Below are 23,640 nucleotides of genomic sequence, written 5' to 3'. Positions count from 1 at the left end.
CTGGCCTAACACTCTATCCATAATTCACACGATACACAGTAATCCTATATTACACTATGACTACAACAAAAGTGATCCTGAAGAATATTGTTGCTCCTTTCTTACAACTGCTCTATGAGAGATTTCCCCAAGTGCCTTGCTGTCTTCTGGAATGCTTGGCACCTCTGTTCTAAATCGTTAACACTGCAGATTCTCTTACCTCTCAACTTTTTCCTCACCTGAAACATCTGCTTGACTTTCCTACGAGGCAGGTTCACGTTCATTTTGTGTAGGAGCTGGTAGATCTCATCAATGTTCAGAAGGCCATCGCCATTCTTATCGGCTTCCTCAAATGTTTGCTTCATCCATGTTCACACGGGTTAAGGAGAAAACCACAAGATTATCCAAATTCTGTTATGTGCATGTGCATCTCACAAGTCCCAAAGTCAAAAGTGAGTGTAGTCTAAATGGTGAAGTACTACTGAGATCAGATAAAATGGGGGCTCAGGGAACTGCTACCCTAGAACATGATATTTAATGAAGGGCCCCCCACTTCTAATGGAAGGGTGCATGAAATGGTGTTTACCTTGGACACTTGGCATGAGGGGCCAGTCACTGAGTGACAGGGGAAGAGAGTCTATTTTGGGCTCGGCTCATTCACAGCTCTTCATCAATATGAATACGCGGCAAAGGCTAATAAGAAGCCAAATGACTTCTCTGTTTCTCAGAGGCATGGTGAATCAATGCATTATTCACACCAAGCCTATTTTTTTCCAGTGACAGGATTCTCAAGCATAGTAGATCAGGAGGAAACAACAGCATGCAGAGTGTACAGAATATGGGGGGTCTAGAATAGTTTCTCGTGCACTCTATGCCATTAAGTGCGCATTAGACCCTTTGTCATGTGTACACCATGCATACAAGAAAGTGTCAGTAGAAAATCACCTTCTGGGCTCCATCTGAGACATCTTCAGACCATGTGAGTTTCTGTAGGCCAAGGGCAGATTCAATTCAGTGGATTATTTCAGCAAGTGCTGAAAATCTCATACAGCTGATGAGGCTGGTGGTGGCGGGAGCAAAGCCAAGGATGGGGGAGGGGGTCACTGATAGTCTGTGTGTTTGAAAGTCATCCAAATGGCACAAGGGACCTGTGGCTAGCCATGACTGGCATACTATGACCAAAGGCTTGAAAAGGCGCAGCCGTATGACAAGCAATACGGTTTTCACTTTTATTTAACATCTGACCATAAATATAACAGTAAAAGATGCATAAGCTGCTTTCTAGAGTGTATTCTGTATTTCTGCCAAGAATGAACTAGCGTACCAACAGGCTTCTCACTAGAGAGGAGAGTTATGTAGATGTGTTTGCCCCAAAAATCTTCATGGAAGCAAGACTGTCAATAAGCTCCTTCTAACACGCTCCATAACACCTTCAGCCTCGAGTGGTAAGATCTGCTTAAAAATGCAGACACGGTACTCTGTGTCTTATTTCCGCTCACATATCAGATTCGGGCTATGGGAAATAAGAGAGCAAAAAATAAAAAACATGTCACAGAGAATTAGTTTTCCCTGGCAGTCAAATCATTTGCCAATTTCACACACCACAGACCATAGTACTCAACATGCTTCCTTACCAATCTCTAAATCTACCACATCTATTTGCAACCACTCATCTTCTTTACATCTCCCTGTAGCACTGAGAAGAAAAGGATATTGGTCATGGGTGCGTTGTCTCTTGGCCAGTGAGTCCTCGTCGCTAATGCCTGCCATCAGGTATCTCAGACCGGTCACCCAGGTACGGGCTTCCTCTGCATTGGCGGTAACCAGGTCAACAGATTCCATGTGGTTTCCGTGGTAAATGGTGAAGCAACAGGCAGGATCGAAGCTTCCTTCGGCATGGCGGTGGAAGATGTCGGACTGGCGCCCCTCTGTGACCTTGTAGAGGGAGTCGATAGTGACTGGAGGGCAAAGAGACAAAGAGAGGAGGAGAGAAAAATGATCTCTTAGGAGAAATTAGAGGGAAAACGTAGGGAACAAAATGATAAACAGCAGCAATTCAATGTAACATAAAAATATATATATATAATATATTATACAACACATGGATCTATTTGGGAAGACACAATACCTCAGTCACTATTAGATACATAAGTGTGCCAAAGGTATCAGGAACAAATTCATACACATTAAGGAAAACCGATGCTGAGATGGAAAATAAATGGATATGCCATTGCTATGTATGCTTCACCATTCTCTCTGCCATTCTTTCCACAGGCTTGGCAGTGACCCTAGTTTCTGCTGTGAATGTTCTGATTCCCTCCACACAGCCTCTGGGAATGAGGGCATTTGTGATAGATTGCACACTAACAACATCTGACTTCAGGGTTACTGTCTGATACTGTGATCTGCATTCACTGAACACTCACTGAACACTTTCTGCTCTTTGAAAGGCTTACACATTTTAGGAGGCAATCTGATCCACACACTCATATCAAATATATCTTATAATATTGATTTCAGTCTGCACTGTTTATCACACTAAACAGTCTCTGACCCCCAATCGAACCAGCTCTCAATACAGACAATGGAGCAACTATCTGTGGTTTTCATCGTTTTGTAATTATGCAAATGGCGACGGAGTAAGAGGCTTACACACGAGTGTCCCAACCACTACAGCACTGTGAGACAAACAGAAAAAGAACAATTGGGTCTGAGCATTTCAGTTTGGAGACCTAATCCTCTATCTGGGCTAGATAGGGTCAGGAACACTGACAGAAGCTTCCGGACTACCATACACGCAGCTTGAGTATGACTTCCTTCGAGATGAGCTGAGTTGTGGAGCATGCAATTCAAACTGCAGCCAAATGTTTATAAACGAAAGTCAAGTAAACATCTGGTCTTCCTTGCTTGGTTTTCAGGACAGCCTTGACACCCACACTAAATAATAACAGACATTGTTATTTCATCCTTGTAAACGAGGAGCCCAAAATTGATTTGAGCCTCCCAAGTACTTTTTCAATTTGTCCCCATCAATGTTTCCCTGCAGTATGCCAGAGGTGCATAATGGGCTTTAATGACAATTATTAATGCTGTAATTTAATACCCCTTGGGAATTAAAAATTCATCAACATCTTTATCTTTAAATATGTAAGATATGCTCCATCAAAGCAAATGCCCATTCAGTGTGGACTGAGCATGCTCAGAAACTTACTCTTGGCCTTCTCGCTCTTTCTGGAAGGCCTCCATCTGATGCAGGAGCGATGCTCGTCCAGGTAGAACAGACGGACCAGGCCTTTAGAACCATTCTTGAGCTTGACCATCTGAGTGCCAGACTGCATGACACTCATACATCGCTCGACTGAGAGAGGGAAAAAATTTGAAGATATTACCTCAGATTCATTATCAAACATGTTCACTGTGCTAGACCATTATTCTCATGCTTCTTTGCTCTAACACAATAAACCACATGTCATTTATAGCACAGTATTACAAGCCTCATAGCATGGATTGGATATATGTTCATTCCAAATTTGAGCTTGCTATAAGAAAAACCTCAAAACATTTGGAGAGCCAGAGAGGAGGATCATGGCTGGAATATCCGATGTATAAATGCTGTAAATTAGGGGGAAAGTGAATTATGTGTGCAACGGACTGATAGATTTTTGTCTGGATGTATGAGCAGTCCTCTGCCTGCCTCTCCCTGAACACACATCTACAGGGGCCACTAAGAAACACCCTCATTTACTCATGTAGGTGCAAAAGAACACGCCCGTTGTAGCACTTCGGAGACAGAAAGAGATGACAAATATATCTGTTTCAGAAACTGAAAGAATGAAGCCATTTTGAATCAGGGATCTGATCTGAGCCAGCGTCTGTTGTCCCTTAGAAACACACAAACACACGCACACACACAAACACACACACACACACACAAACACACGCACACACAAACACACACACAGAGACAAAAACACACACACACAAACACACGCACACACAAACTGTTGAAAGCCTTCTCCTGCATGCCTGTGGAGTATTGCTGTGGAGCTCAGGTGCCCAGAGCCAGGTGTGCTAGAATAATTACGCTGCAGCTGAAGCCCTTTCACTCCGGGCCCTGGCAGAGACCCCCCACCCACCCACCCACCCCATTCCACAGTGTGCATGATAGGAGCCAGATCTCTCCCCCCCTGACACCTTCACCCTCAGTCACCCATTTATTATGCCGCTGACACAGATGACTGAGCAGTTGCTCCAAAATCTCGAGCTTTGATGAAGGAAACAAAGAAAGGCTTCAGCTCGCTCGGAACGTCAGCGGCGGTAGAAAAAACAAACCAGGGAGATTTCGATCTCTCACATACATACATGCACACACAGACACACACATCCACACACACACATGCGCAGACACACTTCAAACTGTCATGCCAGACACGTCTTCTGACTTCAATCCAGGAGATCTTTATCAGACAAAATCAAAGTGGCGTGCTTTTGCTCTGCTCCTGTTGTGTGGCTTGTTTTGACGTGTGCAGACGCCAAGCCACTGGATGAAAACATACGTCTTCTTTCTCTCCAAACACACGGGAGTTGGGGCTCAGACAGAGAGGAAAATGTGTGACTGTGCGCTCCAATTCACTGAGCCCAGATTTCAGGTTCCAAGGCCCGGAGGTGATGGGGGCTTCATCTAAGTTGCTTTATTTGGGGAGGCGCCAGCAATGGATGAGCTTACAGCAAAAACAATGACACCCGTTGTCTTGTTTGGGAGGCACACTTCAACATGGAGGACTGACAGCACAACCGATACAATAACACGACAGTGGGTGGTGTCCTGCCTACCAGTCCTATCCTCGCAGACTCTTCCCGGCCAGCTGAACCATTCCCACTTCCCCATCAGCTTCCCACAGACTGTGCTACAATCCTCAATCCAATTATCCGCTGCCATGTGCATGAAAGACAAGTTCTCCATCACCCCCTCAACCTCCTGGTCTCTATATAGACCCTACACACACATGCGCAAGTGCACACACACACACACGCACACACACACACACGCAGTCATTACAGTGCATGAATACAAAAGTAGGGCATCTTCAGGCTGTATTACACTATCTGCAGCTATGAATGTAGCTGTGTCACTCACATGCCAATTCAAGCTAAAGGATTCCACACAATATTCACTGACACACCAGGGAGATGGCTTTATATTCGTCGAAACAGTTCAGTATCAGTATAATAGCAACACCATTATATTTGAATTGAATGACTGCAGTAGAAGAGCAGCTTCATTTGGTGCATATGGTTAATGTAACAGGATGTATTATGATATGTGATATGTGATATGTGATATGTAAGGCGTTGTAAATAAATGTCAAGACAAAAATTCACTGGAGGGAGCGTTTAAAGTGTTAGGTGAACACAAGTAAAAAAGGCTCCTCTGAATTTTAGGACTTTATTTCTATGTGTTTTAAATACACCTCATCTCGTGTTCATTATAAATGAAGCATTGCCTTTATGAAAGATTCAGGGCATCCCGCTCTTAGCCAGCGAGCTGACTGACTGCAGCTAAATCAAACACTTCTGATCTCCAGAAGAAAGAGAGAAAAAACCGCCTCTCTCTCCTAATTGGATTTTCTTGAGCTATTCTTTTTCCTTCTAATCCTTTGACTACTTGGGAACTATTTTAGTTTGTCATGCATTATTTGTGCCTGTCCTTTGTCTTTTTCATCCTGAATTAATTCAAAACAACATTATGGTTCCTTAGTTTCTCATACAGGAAAACACCCATTTCTTTTTCAGCACTGATGCATGATCTTGCCACCGCACCCTTCTACGCCTCCATCCACCCACTGCTCTCAAGCACTTTACTACACCTCTCCACTCCCACAACCATTAGGGCTGAGCCCACTCACTTCAGCTGCAGTGCTGTTTCTTTCAGGCTTCAGAACTTTGCACGTCATGCTTCTCCATATCAGCTTACACAACCCTAGAGCCACAAACAAGCCTGTGAGCTCTCTGGCAGCTCAGAGCACTTGCGGTAGGGCCTCCACTGGGGTTTATTAATTACTGGGATGACACCAGCAAAGCAATAGTAGACATACCTCTCTGATCATTTAGTGGTGTGATGTGATCACTTGGGGATAAGGCCACATAGAAATATTCTCATCATAGAAATAACCATGACTTTTTGATTAAGCCAAACTGATTTCTAGGTAAATTATTGCTGGCAAAACTGGCTTATTATGGCACCTGGCCTTGGTGTTTCCTCTTGTAAAGGTCAACCAAACCTCTATACACTGCACCACAGAGTCACAAATGCCATGTCTCGTCTGTTTCATTGAAGATGAATGTGGAGAATTATTTCTTTTAAGGATTAAATCACAATGGTGTGATACAATACACTTAAAGTTCATAGCCACCACTGAAAGAGAAAGTCACCACTGAAAGAGAACACGTAGCGATGACTAATATTTCCTTGTTGCTTGCTTGAACAGATTTCACACACAGTAATTTACCCATATGGAAAAGTTAAAAATTATTGCAAAAATAATGATTTATTTCATATACAGTAACACAGAAAAAAAAAAAAAAAGTTTTACATATGACATTACATTCCATGTACGTAAGTAGGGGGCTGTGTAGTTCCTCTGAGCTGTGTTGTTGTTGCTGTTTATGCTGTTAGAAGATAAGTTATGCCTCCCTCTCATGTCTAGTATTAGTATGTATAACTGTTATTTCATCAGTGTGTGTTATGCTGTTACTGCCTTAGTTTAGCCTTACTTTATGTTAGCGTATCAGTTTAAGTGTTATGTCAGAGTATAAGACCTGCCTCCTCGGTGCATAGGGCATGGGAGCTACATCAAAACTGAGGTATCTGTCTTGCTGCGCGTTCTCAAGCTATGACATAGTCAAAGCGGCTATTCTGCGCAGCTACCAGCTCGTACCAGAGGCCTATAGGCAGCGCTTTAGGCAGAGTAGCAAAACTGACCGTCAATCGTACATCGAATTTGCAATTCCACCTGCTCCCCTGTACCCTATCCCAGTGATGGGCCAGCCATTTGACCATGTAATTATTGATATTGTGGGCCCACTTGTGCGCTCCACGAGTGGATATCGGTATTTGTTAACCATAATGTGTGCTGCTACTCGTTTCCCAGAGGCTATCCCGCTGCGGAAGATCACCACCAAGGTGGTGTTGAGAGAACTCCTCGGATTCTTTTCTATGTTCGGCCTGCCAAAGATTGTCCAGACTGACCGTGGCTCGAACTTTATGTCCCGCGTTCGCTCGCGTGCTGAAACAGCTGCGCATACAACATAATGTTTCCAGTGCCTATCATCCTGAGAGCCAGGGGGCACTGGAACGTTATCACCAAACGCTAAAGGGCATGTTGCGCACGTATTGCTTGGAGTCTGGTCGAGACTGGGCCGACGCCGTTCCCTGGTTACTGTTCGCAAGCAGGGAGGTAACCCAGGAATCCCTTGGTTTCAGTCCTGCTGATCTTGTGTTTGGGCACACCCCCCGTGGGCCTTTGGCCGTGTTGAAAGATCAGTTTTTGAGTGAGTCTCCTGTCAAGGACGTCTGCAGCCATGTTACGAATTTTAGGTCTCGTTTGCACCGAGCCCTTGAGTTGGCTCGAGAGAATCTTGGGCGAGCTCAAGGTAAGATGAAAAACTGGTATGACCGTAAAGCGGTCAGTCGCCACTTTGAAGTGGGTGAGAAAGTCCTTATGCTTCTTCCGATTCCGGGTTCTGCGTTGCAAGCCCAGTTCAGTGGTCCGTATGTGGTCGAGGACAAGGTCTCTGACCGTGATTACGTAATTGCTACTCCCGATCGGCGCCAGCAGAGGCGTCTATGTCATGTTAACATGCTGAAGCCTTGTTTCGAGCGTGTTCCAATCCCTGCTTGTAGTCCAGTGTTCGATACGTTGCCATCCACGGATGGTACGGTGATGCTTTCTGTTCTGGTGGAGGAGAGTGACAACGCTGAGAGTTGCCCGTCCCGTGCTGTGGTTGAGGGGCGTCTTAACAATACTGAAACACTCTCTGTTTTGCCTGAACGTCTCCCGCACCTCTCAGACTCCCAGAGGGCTGACATTTTAGACATTATTCACCAGTTTCCTGAGCTGTTTAGTGATGTACCGAAGCAAACTCACGTCATAGAACATGACATTGATGTAGGTACTGCTGCTCCAATTAAGCAGCACCCGTACCGGGTGAATCCGGTAAAACGAGCGGTCTTGAGAAAGGAAGTGGAGTACATGCTCTTGAATGATATCGCTGAGCCCAGCATGAGCCCTTGGAGCTCACCTTGTCTCCTTGTTGCGAAGGCAGATGGTACTTTTCGTTTTTGTACCGACTACCGGCGTGTTAATGCTGTCACTAAACCCGACTGTTATCCGCTGCCCAGGATGGATGACTGTATTGATCGTGTGGGGTCTGCCGTGTTTGTGAGTAAATTTGACTTGCTAAAAGGCTATTGGCAGATACCACTGACGAGTCGTGCGAAGGAGATCTCGGCGCTTGTTACGCCCGATGATTTCCTAGGTTACCGCGTTATGGCGTTCGGAATGCGGAACGCACCCGCAACTTTTCAGCGGTTAATTAACACCGTGTTGACAGGTATGCCAGGCTGTGAAGCCTATTTGGATGACGTGGTCCTTTTTAGTGCTACTTGGTCTGAACATATTGACCAAGTTCGTGAGTTGTTCTGTCGACTCTCTGCTGCCAGGCTTACCATCAATCTGGCAAAGTGCGATTTTGGGAAGGCCACCGTCACATACCTGGGTCGAGTTGTGGGAGGGGGTCAGGTGCCACTGGATGCGAAAGTTTCTGCCATCTGCAATTTTCCTGCCCCTGCTGATCGCCGAGAGCTCCGCAGATTTCTGGGTATGGTGGGATATTACAGCAGTTTTTGCAAAAACTTCTCCGCGCTAGTGGCCCCATTGTCGGACCTGCTTAGTCCTAAAGTGCTGTACCAGTGGTCTGAACAGTGTCGAAAAGCCTTTGAGAACGTCAAGGCACTGTTAGTTTCTGCCCCTGTGTTGGCTGCGCCTGATTTTTCGAAGCTTTTCTCTCGCAGTTGACGCAAGTGATCAGGGTGCTGGTTCAGCACCCTGTCTGCTACTTCTCCAGGAAGTTTAACGACCAGCAACGGCGGTACTCCACCATCGAAAAGGAGACGTTAGCCCTTGTACTTGCGGTCCAGCACTTCAAGGTCTATTTGGGAGCTTTAGAGAAGGTCGTTGTGTACAGCGACCACGACCCTCTTAGGTTTCTTTTCCGCATGAGAAACGCTAACCAGCGTCTCATGCGGTGGAGTTTGATCTTGCAGCCCTTTAACATTGAGATCAAACATGTGCGGGGAACCGACAACGTCTCAGCAGACGCTCTGTCACGGGTACCGTAGTCTCTATTCTTCGTGTCTATGGTTTGAAAGAACTGTATGTCATGGTTTTGTTTTGTTGTTTTGTGTATGTTTGTGCGAATGATTGGATGTTTGATTTTGGTGTGCTTGGTCATTGTCTGTTGTCATTGTTACAGCATAGCTGTACAGATCTATGTTTTGAAATAGTGCTGCACGCATCCGTGGTTGTGGATGTCGTGCCTGGCGATGGATAATAATATCTGAGTTATGGAGACTATAGTCACCATTTTGGGGTGGAGGTGTTACAGTCCTCTTTAACCTCCGGGTGGAGTAGTTCTGTTTACTTTGTGCCTGCTCTTTTCTTTTGACTAATAGGTTTCAGGTGCAACCTGGGTTCGGGGGCGGAGTCGTCCCTTTATAAAGCGTGTCCTGCCGTGGATGAAGCGCTGGCTAATACCGAGTGATCTCACGTCCTGCTCCTAACGCCAAGACGGATATCTACTGTTGTGAACCTGTGGCACTAGTCTTTTTGTTAAATAAATAAACCCCCCTAGACACGAGCCCCTTTGACTCTTTTGTCTTCAATGTTGCAGTCAGCAAGGCTGGCCGTAACAGCGTATCAGTTTAAGTGTTATGTCAGAGTATAAGACCTGCCTCCTCGGTGCATAGGGCATGGGAGCTACATCAAAACTGAGGTCTCTGTCTTGCTGCGCGTTCTTCTTGGCTAGCTTGCCACAATATTGATATTTCTGTGGATCTAACTTTGATATTGATATCATTTAGTGTTTTTTTCACACACCAATCACGTCTAACTTAGTGTAGAGCTGCGTGTGGCCCCCCCAAAACTTCTCTTTTAAGTAGCACAGTTCTTAAGGACAGTTAAGTTAAGCCAAATGCTAACTGACAGAGCAATTGTCCCTTTATGTTTTTGTAGACCTCCATACTGTATGGGCAGGATGGTTGTCGGGAAGGCCTTAGAGGAAACTCAGTTAGCTGACAAGGTGGGGTATTGTTCAGTGGACCAACATCCACTGAAGAAATAAAATGTCTCCTGTGCTCAGTTGCAGTTTAAAACACCTCACAACCTTTGGCTTTAGTCAAAAAGCATACAAGTCAATGTGTGGAAGCCATGTTATAACACATTCAGAAATTTAATTAATTTTAGGTGGGTACAAAGGGATTTCTGAGGCTGCAACAGTTCTTGACTGAGTGGGAGCGAGTCAAGTTCTCGTTGACCTTAGGGTTAATCATTACATGCACTGCCTGTTAAGGAGGATTTTATTTTAATGAGATTGGATCGAAGATGCTGAAATTGCAGTGAGGGTAAAAAATAGCCTTTTTATGAGCTCCTTACAGCCCGATACTGTATGCAGCTTCAGATACAACGGCATGCAAACGTTCCCCATGCCACTGGCTGCAACACAAGCCCAAAACATGATCAATCCACCCCAATGCTTAACAGTTGGAGAGGTTCTTTTCATGAAATTCTGCACCTTTTTTCTTCAACCAAACTATTTTAACTTCAACATCAGTCCACAGGTCTCGTTTCCAAGATGGATCAGGCTTGTTTAGATGTTCCTTTGCAAACTTCTGACACTGAATCTTGTGGCAAGGATGTTGGAAAGGCTTTCTTCTGATGCTTTTTCCATGAAGGTCATATTTGTGCAGGTGTCATGGTACAGTAGGTCGATGCACCACCACCTCAGAGTCTGTCAAATCTTCCTGAGGGTCTTTTGCAGTCAAACAGGAGTTCTGATTGGAGTTCTCTTGGAGTTCTTGCTCGTTCAACTCCACCGTTTCTGTTAACTGCTATTTCTTAGTTACATTACAAACTGATGAAAAGCTTTTATATCCTCTTATAGCCTGCTCATGCTTTGTGAGCATACATTTGGGGCATTTTCAGCATGCAAGGCAGGAGGCTTGAGGAGTCAGTGTATTTATAAAGCTTAGACATATGCCTGGCCTTTCCTAATGATGACTCTGAACCAGCCATAGTCCTAACAAGCTAATTAAGGTCTGAGACCTTGGTAAAAGTTATCTGAAAGCTCAAATCTCTTGGGGTGCCCAAGCTTTTGCATTGGTAGCTTTTTCTTTTTTCACTCTAAAATTCACTCTAAAAACTATTCACAATAACAAAAATGTTGACCAGGGGTGCCCACACTTTTGCATTTCACTGTATACTGTGTATGTCAACTAAATGACTACACACGACCTAAACAAACAATGACAACAACAACTAAAAAGAGACACTCCTTGTCCTCATCTTCCCCTCCTTACTCACTCCTTGCCCTTGTCTTCTCCTCTCCTCTGACTCCAGTCTATTCACTCTAACAGTCATGTCATTAGCCTCTCTCTTCAGCTCGTTTAAACCCAATTAGCAGTATGAAGAGTAAACCTTCACGCCTGATTAGAGCTCTACAAATCTCCATCGAGCCTCCACTGCCAGGCCAGCAGGATGGAGTGCTCATTAGGTTCCACAGATGGGAGAGAGGACCCTGTGAAGGCAGAGCCTCAGGTGGCGCACCTCCCACCTGGGTCTCAATAGCCACTAGAATACACGTCACGTGTCTCAGTGTTCCTGAAACAATCCATTCTCTCTCACAGGGGTCTCTACATGTGGCCGGTCTGTCTTACTGTCCACATATTCACTCATATACACAAAACACACATTACACACAAAGACAGACACACACACACACACACACACACACACACAGAGGAACACAAACATGCACACACAAAACACAACACACCCAAAGTTTGCCAGTGTGATTGTGGGGCTTGTAAAAATAAACAAACACATAAGAGCAAGCTAAGTGATGTGATGTACAGCTGTCAATGAAGTTGAGGAAAAGCTGTGTGTGTGTGTGTGTGTGTGTGTGTGTGTGTGTGTGTGTGTGTGTGTGTGTGTGTGTGTGTGTGTCTCTTCTCCCATTTGTGTGTATTTGGGGGAGAAGTAGGAGGCTGTAGGTGTTAGGAGGGGGGTATAAAGTGAACTAATGTCCCCATCGCTCCTGACGGAAGCAGACAGAAGAGATCAAAGCAGCTGTGTACAGGAGGGGCACAAAGGAAATCAAAAGCAGGATAATTGGGTCATAAAGCCTCAGCCTCTGATGCCTACATCCACAAAGCACACTGCCCACCCCCACACAAGCACAGAGGCTCAGCAAAGAGCAAAGAGGAGAGGGAGTGAAGGAGAGAGAACAGGGGACAGAGACATGAATAAAGGGAGGTGTAGAATGCCAAACCGGAAAGGACGAAAAAGATTGACCTAGTTTGGTAATAAAGGCGTATATACTTTCCAAAATATAGTATTGTAAACTGAGTGATACAAAAGCATCCATTTGAAAGATGAGACACGCCGGTATAAAGGAAGACATGCATAATGTAATGGCGCAAGGAGACACCTGTTCAAAGTTTGGCCTTCACACCTCAACCCTAGTTTATGACACACCACGTCACAGCAGATTTTTCAAAAATATCTTTATCAGTGCACCACAGCCATCCTCGGGCTTCACCAAAGACAAAGGCTGTACACCGGTAGCTTAACACCGTTTTCACATGTTGAGAAATGGTATGAAGTACAAAGTATCACAATCAGTTTTTAATGGAGCTATTGAAATGCACATAACTTCACACCACATTTACACTGTGAGGCAGGCAACAAAAAAAAAGAGAAAGACTAACTGGTGCAAATGGAGTGAGGGCTATAAAAGGCTGATGATAAATTCATTTCCACTTATCGCTGTTGCTCTCATTTTGTGTAACATCATCTGATAATACGGTCTGATTTCCACTTTTAGCATTGGTATTCAGCTTCCCTCCCGACAGGGCCAACAAAGATAAAGGCACACGATCAGTTGTGACAGAACTATATACGAGGAGTCAATTAAAACCTTTCTTCAGAACAAGGATGATAAAATACAACTCAGTTACATGCTACTGACAGAGGCACAAACATACACACACACACAGACACACACACACACAGGCCTACACTAAGAGTGCTTTTAGTGTACTGCATGTTACATTAACCCTTAATGAGATGAAGGTTCTCTAGAGGGATTAAACGTTTACAAGTCTACACAACATGCATGCAACAGACATGATATTATAGCTGAAGTCTAAGTCAACCAAAATTCGCAGATACTGAATTCACCATTAACCATTCGCCTGAACAGTTTATGATGTTGTATATGGTATCATTGTAGTCTTTGCCCATCAAAGGGTAGACATCACATTTCTCTGTTATCATCTATGGTTTATGAGATATGATGCAAAATACATAATATAGAAAGTAAAGTGGCAGTCTTGGCAGTCACAAGGAGTTTTTGCGATGGCTCCATTTCTGAACATGTTCAGGACCCCAGACTGTGCAAGTGCTCAAAGTTTCATTATTTCATGAAATAGTGAACATATCACCTCAAATTTGGCACACATCGCCTGGACTAGATCTACAGTTTAGCATCATAAACAACAACTCAGTCCTGTAAATAGCTCTGGAGCCTGTGCTTATGCTGTTTGCATATAGCGTTTGCTGCCATCTGTTCCACCTAGCTACAGTTTCTAACTGGTTAGATCAGTCAGCAAGGACACGAGCCAAAGGAAGAAACCTGTTTCGCAAAAAACAGGGCACCTCTTCTCATAAACAGTCCTAATACACACACCCAAAAAGGGCATAGAGGGATAATGGGAAATAACCTGCGTCTCAGTGTCCCAAAAATAGGCAATCCAATTGAAAGTTCCTCAGAATTGTTAGAGGCTGGCTGAAGCCTGGCTCGTAATAAACTACCAGCTATTGTACAGTACATGCATCTCTTTTTAACATTCATTTCAAAGCCCAAATGCTCAACACCATAAAAAATCATTACAAAATGCCTGTTTGGTCATTGCATCCCACTGAAATTATAGCCACAAAGCACAAAAAAGCACAGATACAATTACTTTCCATGCACAGTACTACACACATAGACGTCCACAACATGAGCTCATCCACACAGCTCTCTATCAGGCTGTCTTTTACCTGAATATGCTAGATGACATTTGTATGGTATGGCCAGGCTGCCGCCAATGTGGTAGATTCTCCTGGCAAGCAGACAGGCAGCCGAGGCCACAGCTGACCGCTGCACAGGCTCAGGCAACAGCTCCATGGCACCTTCACACACGTCTCAGGCACACTGACCACCCGCTCCCCATCTCTGGGCACGAACCCTCTGCTCGTTGGTCCTGTTCCCCACACCCAAAGACCCTCCTATTGGTCATCTGCCAGCTCTTGTTCCAGCTGTTGTGCACGGGGCTCTTTGAACTCTTGTTGATGGGTCTTTGACCAGCCACGGATTTATCCAGGAGATCTCCATATCGCATAATTCATTGTTGTGGACGAGTGTGTGTGCTGGCAGAACAACTCCCCCGCTGAAGTGAACAGATGTGGACGGAGCGATAATCTGTGTGTGATGACATAATACGTGCGTAAAAGTGTGTGATTACTCAGAGAGACCTGATGAGGCGGCTGTGTAGATATTCTTTTCAGACTGCGTGATCAAGAGATTAGAGCACGGGAAGGCAAGTGCTGTGAGAGTGGGGAGGAGACCACAGCAGATCAATGGGGATCGATCTTTCAAAAGCTGTTGAAGCTGGGAGCTGAGGGCTTTAACTTGATGGGAGCTTTACTGAGCAACAACTCCTACAAAGTGTATGGACACAGGCATGGTGCACATAAATGTGTTTGTGTTTGTGCATGTGTGTGTGCGTGTGTGTGTGTGTGTGTGTGTGTGTGTGTGTGTGTGTGTGTGTGTGTGTGTGTGTGTGTGTGTGTGTGTGTGTGTGTGTGTGTGTGTGGGTGAGTGCCTGCGTGCGTGCGTGTGTGAGCGAGCATGTCCTCTCAAAGCACTTCATCTTGTCAGGCATGGTGCTTCAAAAACAGTCAAATAAAATCACAGAAGTGATGCCTAAATGTGGACCTGTAACATGTTACAGAAGTGATGCCTAAATGTGGACCTGTAACATGTAAAATATGTTAACCAAGGCAACATAATTTTCTTTGGTGTGTGTGGTGGTACCATAAAGTACCATAATCAGCATCATTTCACAACACACTCTCTCTGCTATACTGAAATCACAGATACTGAAGAGATTAAACCCATCCAGTTATGAAATTAAATTAGTCCACTGCTCTGTTGCCCTACCTATGGGATTTGATTACCACTCAAACATAGGAACTGATTGGTATGGACCACTTCAGTGATCCAAACATTTTGCTTTTTTAATAAGTCATACCACTTTCAAAAAACACCCTGAACCTGAATAAATGCGGATTACATACCAACAGAGAAGGTAAATCTCCCTTCGAACCACATGTCAGTGTAATTATTCATGGTCATTCATATTTTATAAATAACTCATAGATGTGAGGTGGCATACATACACTTGTTCTCTCTCTTTCTCTCTCCATGTGTGCAAAGGAGCTGTGAGAAAACAAACACCCACGATGTCAGCCCCACCAAGGGAAGCCCAATGCCTGGTGAGAGCACTCCTCCTTGGCTCTGCCTGCTAATTAGAGACAATGAGGATGCTGGAGCTGCCGCCACTCCACACATCTATTCTCAGGAGACCCTCGGGTGCCTCCATCCAGCCCCAGTAAAAACAACAGCGCTGCGGCATAATGCATTCATGGCCGCCGCTGCCGCATGCGAGCGCATGTAACTCCCACAGTGGGCACCCCAACTCCTCCATCAAAGCATGGCTGACTGGTGGTTGGTGGTGGGGGCCAGTGTTGATGTGAGGGGGTGGGGTGGGGGGGGTCTTATATTCCCTCTGTCATTTCCTCCACCCAAAGCCACGATGAGGCTGCGCTGATGCGGATATCTCTCCAAACAGGCACAGGGCCCTGTGTGATCTCCCTAATCTCCACCAGTTCACACACACCACACTTTTTTCCAACAGTTTCACCACCGGGGCTGTTCCCAAGGAACAGTGGCAAATGCCAGGTCTGCCACAAATACTGATGGTCATGTGTTTGTGTCATGGTAAAAAATTCAATTCATGTGACAATTACTATTCAAATCAAATGCAAGAATTATCATTTAGGTAAAAGCAATCCTTCATAATTTGATGCACTCTGTGCAATTGATTTATTTGAATGTATGTGCGTGTCTTTAATGTATGTGCGTGTCTTTCCACCAGATAAGAATGGCAAAGGAAAGGGAGGAGGAGAGAGAGTGGAAGAGTCTCTCACTTGGTTCTGTGCCCCCGAGCCAAAAGAGTCTTGCAGAGATACATCATTATCAGCAGAATGGCAAAAAAAAACACATTTTACATGGAAAACACATTTTCTCCATGTGGAGAGCACTTGCAGTGGGTGGAACACTTGCATGGAGACATACGCATCAAAATTCCCTTCTTCCTCGTGCTGTCACCAAACTACACAGCATTGTCTTGACACATACCACACATTCCTATAAGCCACAGCACAAAGGAGAAGTCAGTCATAAGAAATATTTTCCAAGGCTAATAAATACATCTTGTCCTTCAAAACCCGCAGAGCATCTCTTGCCTCTCAGGTTCTTCATGTTTCGCCATGTTTGCAACTAACCACAGCACTGTCAAGACCAGATCACAACAGATGGTGGTGATTGGTTCATGGGCGGTATTATGTGAGGAAGGGTTGGAATAACAACAAATTATCTAATGCGACCATTCCTGCACATCTAACATCAATATACAAATGCTAACTGAATGGCACAAGCTGATGCTAGCACACACACACAAATATATCCAGAGACAGACAGGCATACACACACACATAGAGACACAGAGAGAGAGAGAGAGAGAGAGGGAGAGAGAGAGGGAGAGAGAGAGAATGTGTGTGGGAGAGAAAGAGAGAGATAATGTGTGTGTGAGAGAGAAAACCGGGAGAGAGACAGAGAACGTGTCAGAAAATGTTTCTGGGTTTGTCTGGCTTCCAAAGCACTGCACTGAGAACATAATTGCAACTAGAAAGGAGTCTTGGCCGAATTTTGAATTGAGATTTGTAACGATGTATGTGTGGACTTTACTGCGCAAAAATAAAAACACACATAATTGGATCACGTGCGTATCCATTAACCAGGTATTCAAATACACAACCCTGTCTCCAGATGCCAGAACTGTTCAAACTCAAACAATTGTTCACAAATCAAACTCCATCTATAGACCCTTTGCCGTGGGAAAACCTCCTGTAAATCGAACATCATTTGTGCCTTATCTTCCGAATTGACAAACGCCCTATTGCAGGACCTTGGACAGTTCCACTCCGCGCCAGACCTCCAACATGAAGTGTGGGTGGACGTTATGTTTTCCACAAGTTTATTCCAAAAAGGACCATTAAAACACAATCAGTAACATGGACATAATATATGTCCACCTAAGCGGAGGTGCTTACCTGCTAGCAGTGATTTAAAAATTATCAACCTTTAAAAGGTGTTAACATTTGTCAAGTTACTGACTGCTCCTCAAGACCAACTCTAAACACGCAAGTGGATAGCATAGTGGAATCCCTGATTAAAAAAGAATGATGAACGCTAGAATGATAACCATAAAACAGCAAGTCAGATATCCATGTCGATGGAAACTAGAGAAGAATACAATAAAAAGTGATTAACTCTTTGTAAATAGTACTCACCCTTTTCAAGACTGATATTTTTGAAAACTTCTAGTTCTGCCATTACAGTGTATCGCGGGTGTGCATGACTTTCACCAAAGAATCCCTCTCCGGAATGTGGAATGTAAAGGGATGTTGTCTGAGTCAACGCGTTCCTCCATTTATTTTTGACATAATTTCAAGAAAAAACCATACATTCAAAAAAGAAGCTTAAAGGGTTACTCCAAAATAGAACAAATGAAGAAAATAATTGACATTCATCCATTTTATTTGAAACTCCACATCCGAGACGGATTAACTGTGTACTCCGAGCAGTTGAGGCTTCGCGGGCTTGGTCTGTGCTGACTCTCTTCCTCAGTCTCCCTCTCCCAATACCCGGACTTGTCTTTGAGATTCCCATAGAGGCTATCCGATATTGCTAAATCCATGTGACTCAAAACATTTGCGAGAAACCGTTTTGAGGGAGAGGGAGGGGTGTGTTGCGGACTAGTCTACAGGTGAACAACGTCTCATTTTACGGGCGAGGTTGGAGCTCATCTGCAAATACCACTTGTTAATACATCGTTTTCTATAACGTTTAAGACGTATTATAAACGTAACAGGCTTTATGTTACTGAATGTGTTGGCAGTGTAAGCGATGCCGGAGTAAAAGAAAAGACAGTTGTAGCGAATTTGGGAGGCATTCAAATTTACATTTCCTAAAGGTTCGATAGCGCAAGTCAGAGCAAAGACAGCTCTGGGCCACTTAAACGCGCAAAAGCATTTTACAGTCAACGTGAGTTTTATTATGTAAAACAGGCTTCGGCGCTTGACATAACGGTCCGCCAGTTCAAACTCCATGACAATCACAACCAATTTTCCTGGCTTTAAAATACGGTTTCCTTCGGCATGGAGGAATATTAAAATCAGCCAGACTGCGCAAATTGTCAAATGAATTGAGTTCAGCTGCTGAGCAACAAACAGACAATCATTGTGATGAGATGCACGCTGGGTAAAACGGTTTTCTATAACAAAACCTTGTTCAGATCAATACCACTGAGTTCGAAATCCGATGAGAAAATAAAGCTGTTGATCCACCGAGGATAGCGAAACACAGCGTGTTGCATGATATGAACAATTTCTTCCACTGTGCGGAATGAATACCGTTTGATAAGTTGTGATTGGACATACTGTCAAGCAAGGCCTAGGAGGCAGAGTATCTATTCAATGAAGTAGTCCAAGGTCTGTTTAATTTGTTACCAATTGTTTTGACATTCTAAATGAATACATGTTTTAATGTTTCACGTCAAAGACTTATGATCACTCGCGGGTCAAATCATCGTGTGAAACTACCCAAGAGCTCACCATGTAACCAATAGGGTCGATCATGTGAAAAAAATATAATACGGTTCCTTAGACAATGCAGGAGATTCTCACTTATGAGTCCGTGAAAATTTCACAGAGGCTTTAAATGTAGCCTACTCGTATTGTGGTTTCCAACGCATGCTACTGGTCCTCTCTGGAAGAAGCAAGGCAGATTTGGACTTAAACAACTTCAAACACTCACAATCTAGTGAGGCAATCAGATGACCGATACCAGAGATCTTAGTGGTACCAATCTGCTGTATTCATCTGAGTAACTGCATTTTTTCATGTGATCCCATGTAAAACTGTGAACAAAGCTGATGTCAATGGGCACATTGATTATGAAATGAGCTGGAAAATTGCAGCAATGTATGGCCCAGAGGAGTTCGCCACATCATGGGTCATTACACCTCAGTGGCCCAGAAGACAATAACATCCCCAGCTGTGGCATATGAGAACGAATGATCAGCTCTAGATATCAAACGCTGCACTCTTCGCAGAAACTATCAGTTGGTACCCGGCCTCATTCCCAAGGGGATGCAAAACTGAAAAAGGGCTCGTTGGCTGGCTACTATGTAGGCTCTTAATCTGATGACTCCATTATCTCATTTTTCTCCCCTATAGTGAAAATCCAGTTTGCTGGGCTGCCTCAGAGTGATTCTACTGCTGGGTTCGTCTGCAGTCTCGGTGTAGTGTAGCGAGACGCGTATCCATCAAGTGCTCAGTGACTTTAAAGGAAATGAAGCCTGGAGATATATGAGTGAGAGTCTACCCTGACACATCCCTGCAGACACTCCACACATAAATTACAAAAATAACATTTTCCTCTGCAAGAAGTATGTATGTGTGTGTGTGTGTGTGTGTAGGAGGGGTTGGCATTGCCACTGTTATGCCTATAAACCTCTCTGGAAAACACTTGCAGCAAAAATGTTGTGTCCCTAATGCATTATTTAGATAAAATAGTTAATGGTTTCTGAAGAAAGGTCAGATCAAACAAGTGCTGATTGATCAGAATTTAGGTTAAACGTAAGACAATCAATATCAATATCAATAGGAAGGGGTGCCAGATGACTTCACATGCCCTTTTTTACTGTATGTCTTTCTCTGTGTGTTAATAGTATTAGAATAGAATAAACTGTCCAGAGGTATCTGTGTTGACAAAGGTTTTATTTTAATTTCCACAAACTGCCAGTCTTAATGTAGACACCACAACTCTGGCAGATTCGCTCTTTCCCTATTCCCCATGCCTGTAATCTTTGAGATGTCTTTCCTCCCAGTGGAACCAAACCATCACCAGCTCGGTCAGCCACAATCAGGGGAAAGATGCATGGGGCAACAGGAGAGAGGAGGGGAAAGCAGAGGGTGTGGAGAAGAACAAGGAGAACATGTCAGGTTCTACAGCGTTTGATTGTCACATCTGTCTTTCTGTCCACAGACAGGTCGATCCATCACCGACCGATCTCACTGGCTGATTAAGTGGTGAAGGTGTGGGGCGAAATTACAGCACTGCTCAGCAGAGACAGGCTGTGTCAACCACTGAGAGCAGGGCAGAGGACCAGACAAACCGTCAGACAAACACACCCACCCAGCCACCCACAGGTCTGCTGCAGTCACACATCAGCCCCCCAAAATCTCCGCTTTAACGTTACGAAGATAATTGAATGCAATGTTGTCTTCTGAATTTTCAGTGGATTCAATAGCCTATTCGACAGATTAATACGTCTTGATAGATATATCAAGATAGAATCTTTTTGTCTGTTTGGTTTGACCAATTGGTTTTTGTGTCCTGATCTAGCAAACAGAGGATCAAGAGTGAGAGGAGAGTCTAAGTATATGGACATACACAGTGTGTGATGGCTCACAGTTGGAAGCTAACAGTCACCAGAGACCGCCTGAAGGTAGAGACACAGATAGAGGTTTTAATATTCTTGTGATTTATTAATTTATTTATATATATACTTGCATCATGTCTTTAATCCAGTAGCCACCAACGAGAGCATAGCCAATAGCTGCAAGCATTTGTATTAATAATTCTGACATCACAATTTCCTTTAGATGGCCATCTGTGGCCTTTTTAAAATTGCATGTCAATTCAGTCATTCACTGATTGAATTTCAGTTTTAAGACTAGTGTGAATGCTCAACTGTCTTGCTGGCTGTCGTGGGATGTCATAAAACAATTACAATAACATTCCCAAGTCAGCTGTCTATCTGCCTGAATATTATAATCTAAATGAATGTCATTTTTCTTCGCAGTTGCTTTAATGATGGAGATTTGCAACAACCCGCTTAGAATCCTCGTTTCTTCTGATGTAGTGTTGACATATTCTATATATCCTAAGGGGTGAGAGGATGAGACATTGCCCCCTGCTGGTTCTTTGCCAACTTAGGAATGGCAAATGATAAGAAAGCATTGAGGCACATACTTTAAAGTCGAGTGGCTTAAGAAACCTCAAAGCAAAATCATGTTTACCATATGCATTACTGTTTAAATACCAATATCATTAAGGTATTTGTATTTGCCTTTCATCCACATGTGTTCACATTCAAAGGCAAAAAAGCTGCACTGTATGTGAAATTAAATTAAACAAAAGCTATTGTATTTCATGTAGCCAGAACAAACAAAGTTCCTACATATACTGCACGTTTTTGAAGGCCAAAAGATACTAGAATTAGGCAAAGAATATGTCCACAAAATCAAGTCTAAGCAAGGACAGTTTATTTAAGCTATGGTGTCTATCCTTAGCTCTAACTAATGGGTTTAGACCAAAGTTTTAATAAAGGTCCTTTTCTTGTAATTGAGTCTTGGGACCTCTGTCAATTGTACATGACCTTGTCATGCCTGTTCAGACAGGAAATCTCAACGGATAGAACTGATTTACTTCAATCTATGCCATTCTGAGACCTAAAAATGAAAGGGACATTATGACAGTGTTTGAGTACCCACCATGAAAGATGCTGTTGTCAGTTAGGAAGTGTCTGCAGTACCGGGGACTGCCCTGGCTCTCAATCCCCCAGGAGCTCATTATGGAAGCCTGCTGAAGTGAAGGGTCAAGAGGAGGGTGGGGTGTCTAAAGACATGGAAGAGAGGGAGGAAAGAGAATAATCAGTCATTGGATCTCTTGGACATTCATTCTAATTCAATCATTTATGACAATTCATGGCATCATACAATCACTGTCGCACCAAGCTCTATCAACCGAACTACAAGCGGCATCTGTAATTCTGGTCGAAACCTTGTCTTCCTGCGCCAAACCAATGGAACATGAACTCACACCCACAAACAAGTGCAGCAAGAGCCACAGTGGAGACAGAGACACACGCGATCCTGACTCGACACTTGAGAAGTTGGCCTCTGATGGGGGCCCAGTAGACCATGTGATCCCTTTGGTCATCTAACACTGATCTCAGCCTCAGGGCTACCAGGAAGGTAAACCCAGCACCGCCGTTCTGTGCTGCCATGTGAAATGTCCCACAGCCCTTCAGACGCAACCACAAAGCCAAGTGAACTCTTCACCGGTCTAAGGGTTTTTCACAAAAGCAGGGAAACCAAAGGTTATAATGACATGATCTAGGACTTGCTTCATACCAAGCCACTGTTTGTAACAGCAGATCAAAATCAGATAAAAAAAAAAAAAACATTCTAATTTGTCAGTTTGGAACAAAGAACACTAAATGAGACTGTTGTGAGTCCACGAAAGCATCATTGTTGTGTTAATAACTTTCTAATTGATAGCAAATTGTAAAAGCTCACAGGTATGAGTCATGATAAAGTTTGCCAGAAGAGATTGACAGAGGGTGAGGGAACATGAAAAGAAGTCTGGGCAGGGGAAGAAGGCCTAGTTGTGTCACAGTCCTTTTAACCCCAGACTGGTAAATGGCTTAAATATGAATCACAAGTAATTGTCATGACATATTCAGCTAACAGTAAAGGAGCTTTGTTAATGCTCAGCTCAGTGACATATCCAGCAATATATCCACCACAAAACCCTGGCGTTATGTGTAAGGCGCATCATGCATTAAACTGTATTATGGCACTGCAGTGCATAATCTGACTGATCTCAAAGCACCTGAAGCTATTTCACAGCATAGATGATGGCCTGATATAATATTGTGTGAAGTTTTCTCTTTGAACGATAATAACAGGGCCAAAATGTCAAAAATGCTAAATCCCTCAAGGATTTAGAAGCTACATTGCTGCTGATTGTTCACACGCTGGCATATTTGATTTGAAAGCATTTTCCCTTATGATTTGTAATCATGAATAATTGAAGGTTAGCATCTACAAACCAACATCATTATGGCACTGTGACCTTTCTACA

The 23,640-nt window shown here is 43.8% G+C and overlaps 1 protein-coding gene and 1 long non-coding RNA gene across 6 annotated transcripts in view; one reads left to right on the top strand and one right to left on the bottom strand.

Annotated features, from left to right (window-relative positions):
• The window catches only part of plch1 (phospholipase C, eta 1), a 39,341-nt gene extending 20,651 nt beyond the window's left edge, over positions 1-18,690 (bottom strand). For 2 of the 5 annotated variants that reach the window (XM_031573727.2, XM_031573728.2), the window contains exons 1-4: positions 14,361-14,929; positions 3,191-3,337; positions 1,694-1,937; positions 219-348 (exon numbers count right to left, since the gene is read on the bottom strand). In XM_031573727.2, coding sequence (XP_031429587.1) covers positions 219-348; positions 1,694-1,937; positions 3,191-3,337; positions 14,361-14,487 — 648 coding nt within the window. In that variant the 5' untranslated portion in view covers positions 14,488-14,929. Of the gene's footprint in view, positions 1-218; positions 349-1,693; positions 1,938-3,190; positions 3,338-14,360; positions 14,930-17,996 lie in introns of those variants that run through there. The other 3 variants (XM_031573731.1, XM_031573732.1, XM_031573729.2) reach the window with 2 other exon arrangements.
• A 288-nt stretch (positions 18,691-18,978) lies between these two features.
• Positions 18,979-22,129, top strand: LOC116221847. Its single transcript, XR_004164313.2, has 4 exons — positions 18,979-19,196; positions 20,755-20,918; positions 21,115-21,217; positions 21,575-22,129. It is a non-coding gene; the product is annotated as an uncharacterized LOC116221847 (long non-coding RNA).
• Positions 22,130-23,640: the final 1,511 nt, after the last annotated feature.

Source organism: Clupea harengus, chromosome 9 (assembly GCF_900700415.2).
Source record: "Clupea harengus chromosome 9, Ch_v2.0.2, whole genome shotgun sequence".
Lineage (NCBI taxonomy): Eukaryota > Metazoa > Chordata > Actinopteri > Clupeiformes > Clupeidae > Clupea > Clupea harengus.
Note: the sequence above shows the minus strand (reverse complement) of the source record. Positions and strands in the feature narration are given on the sequence as shown.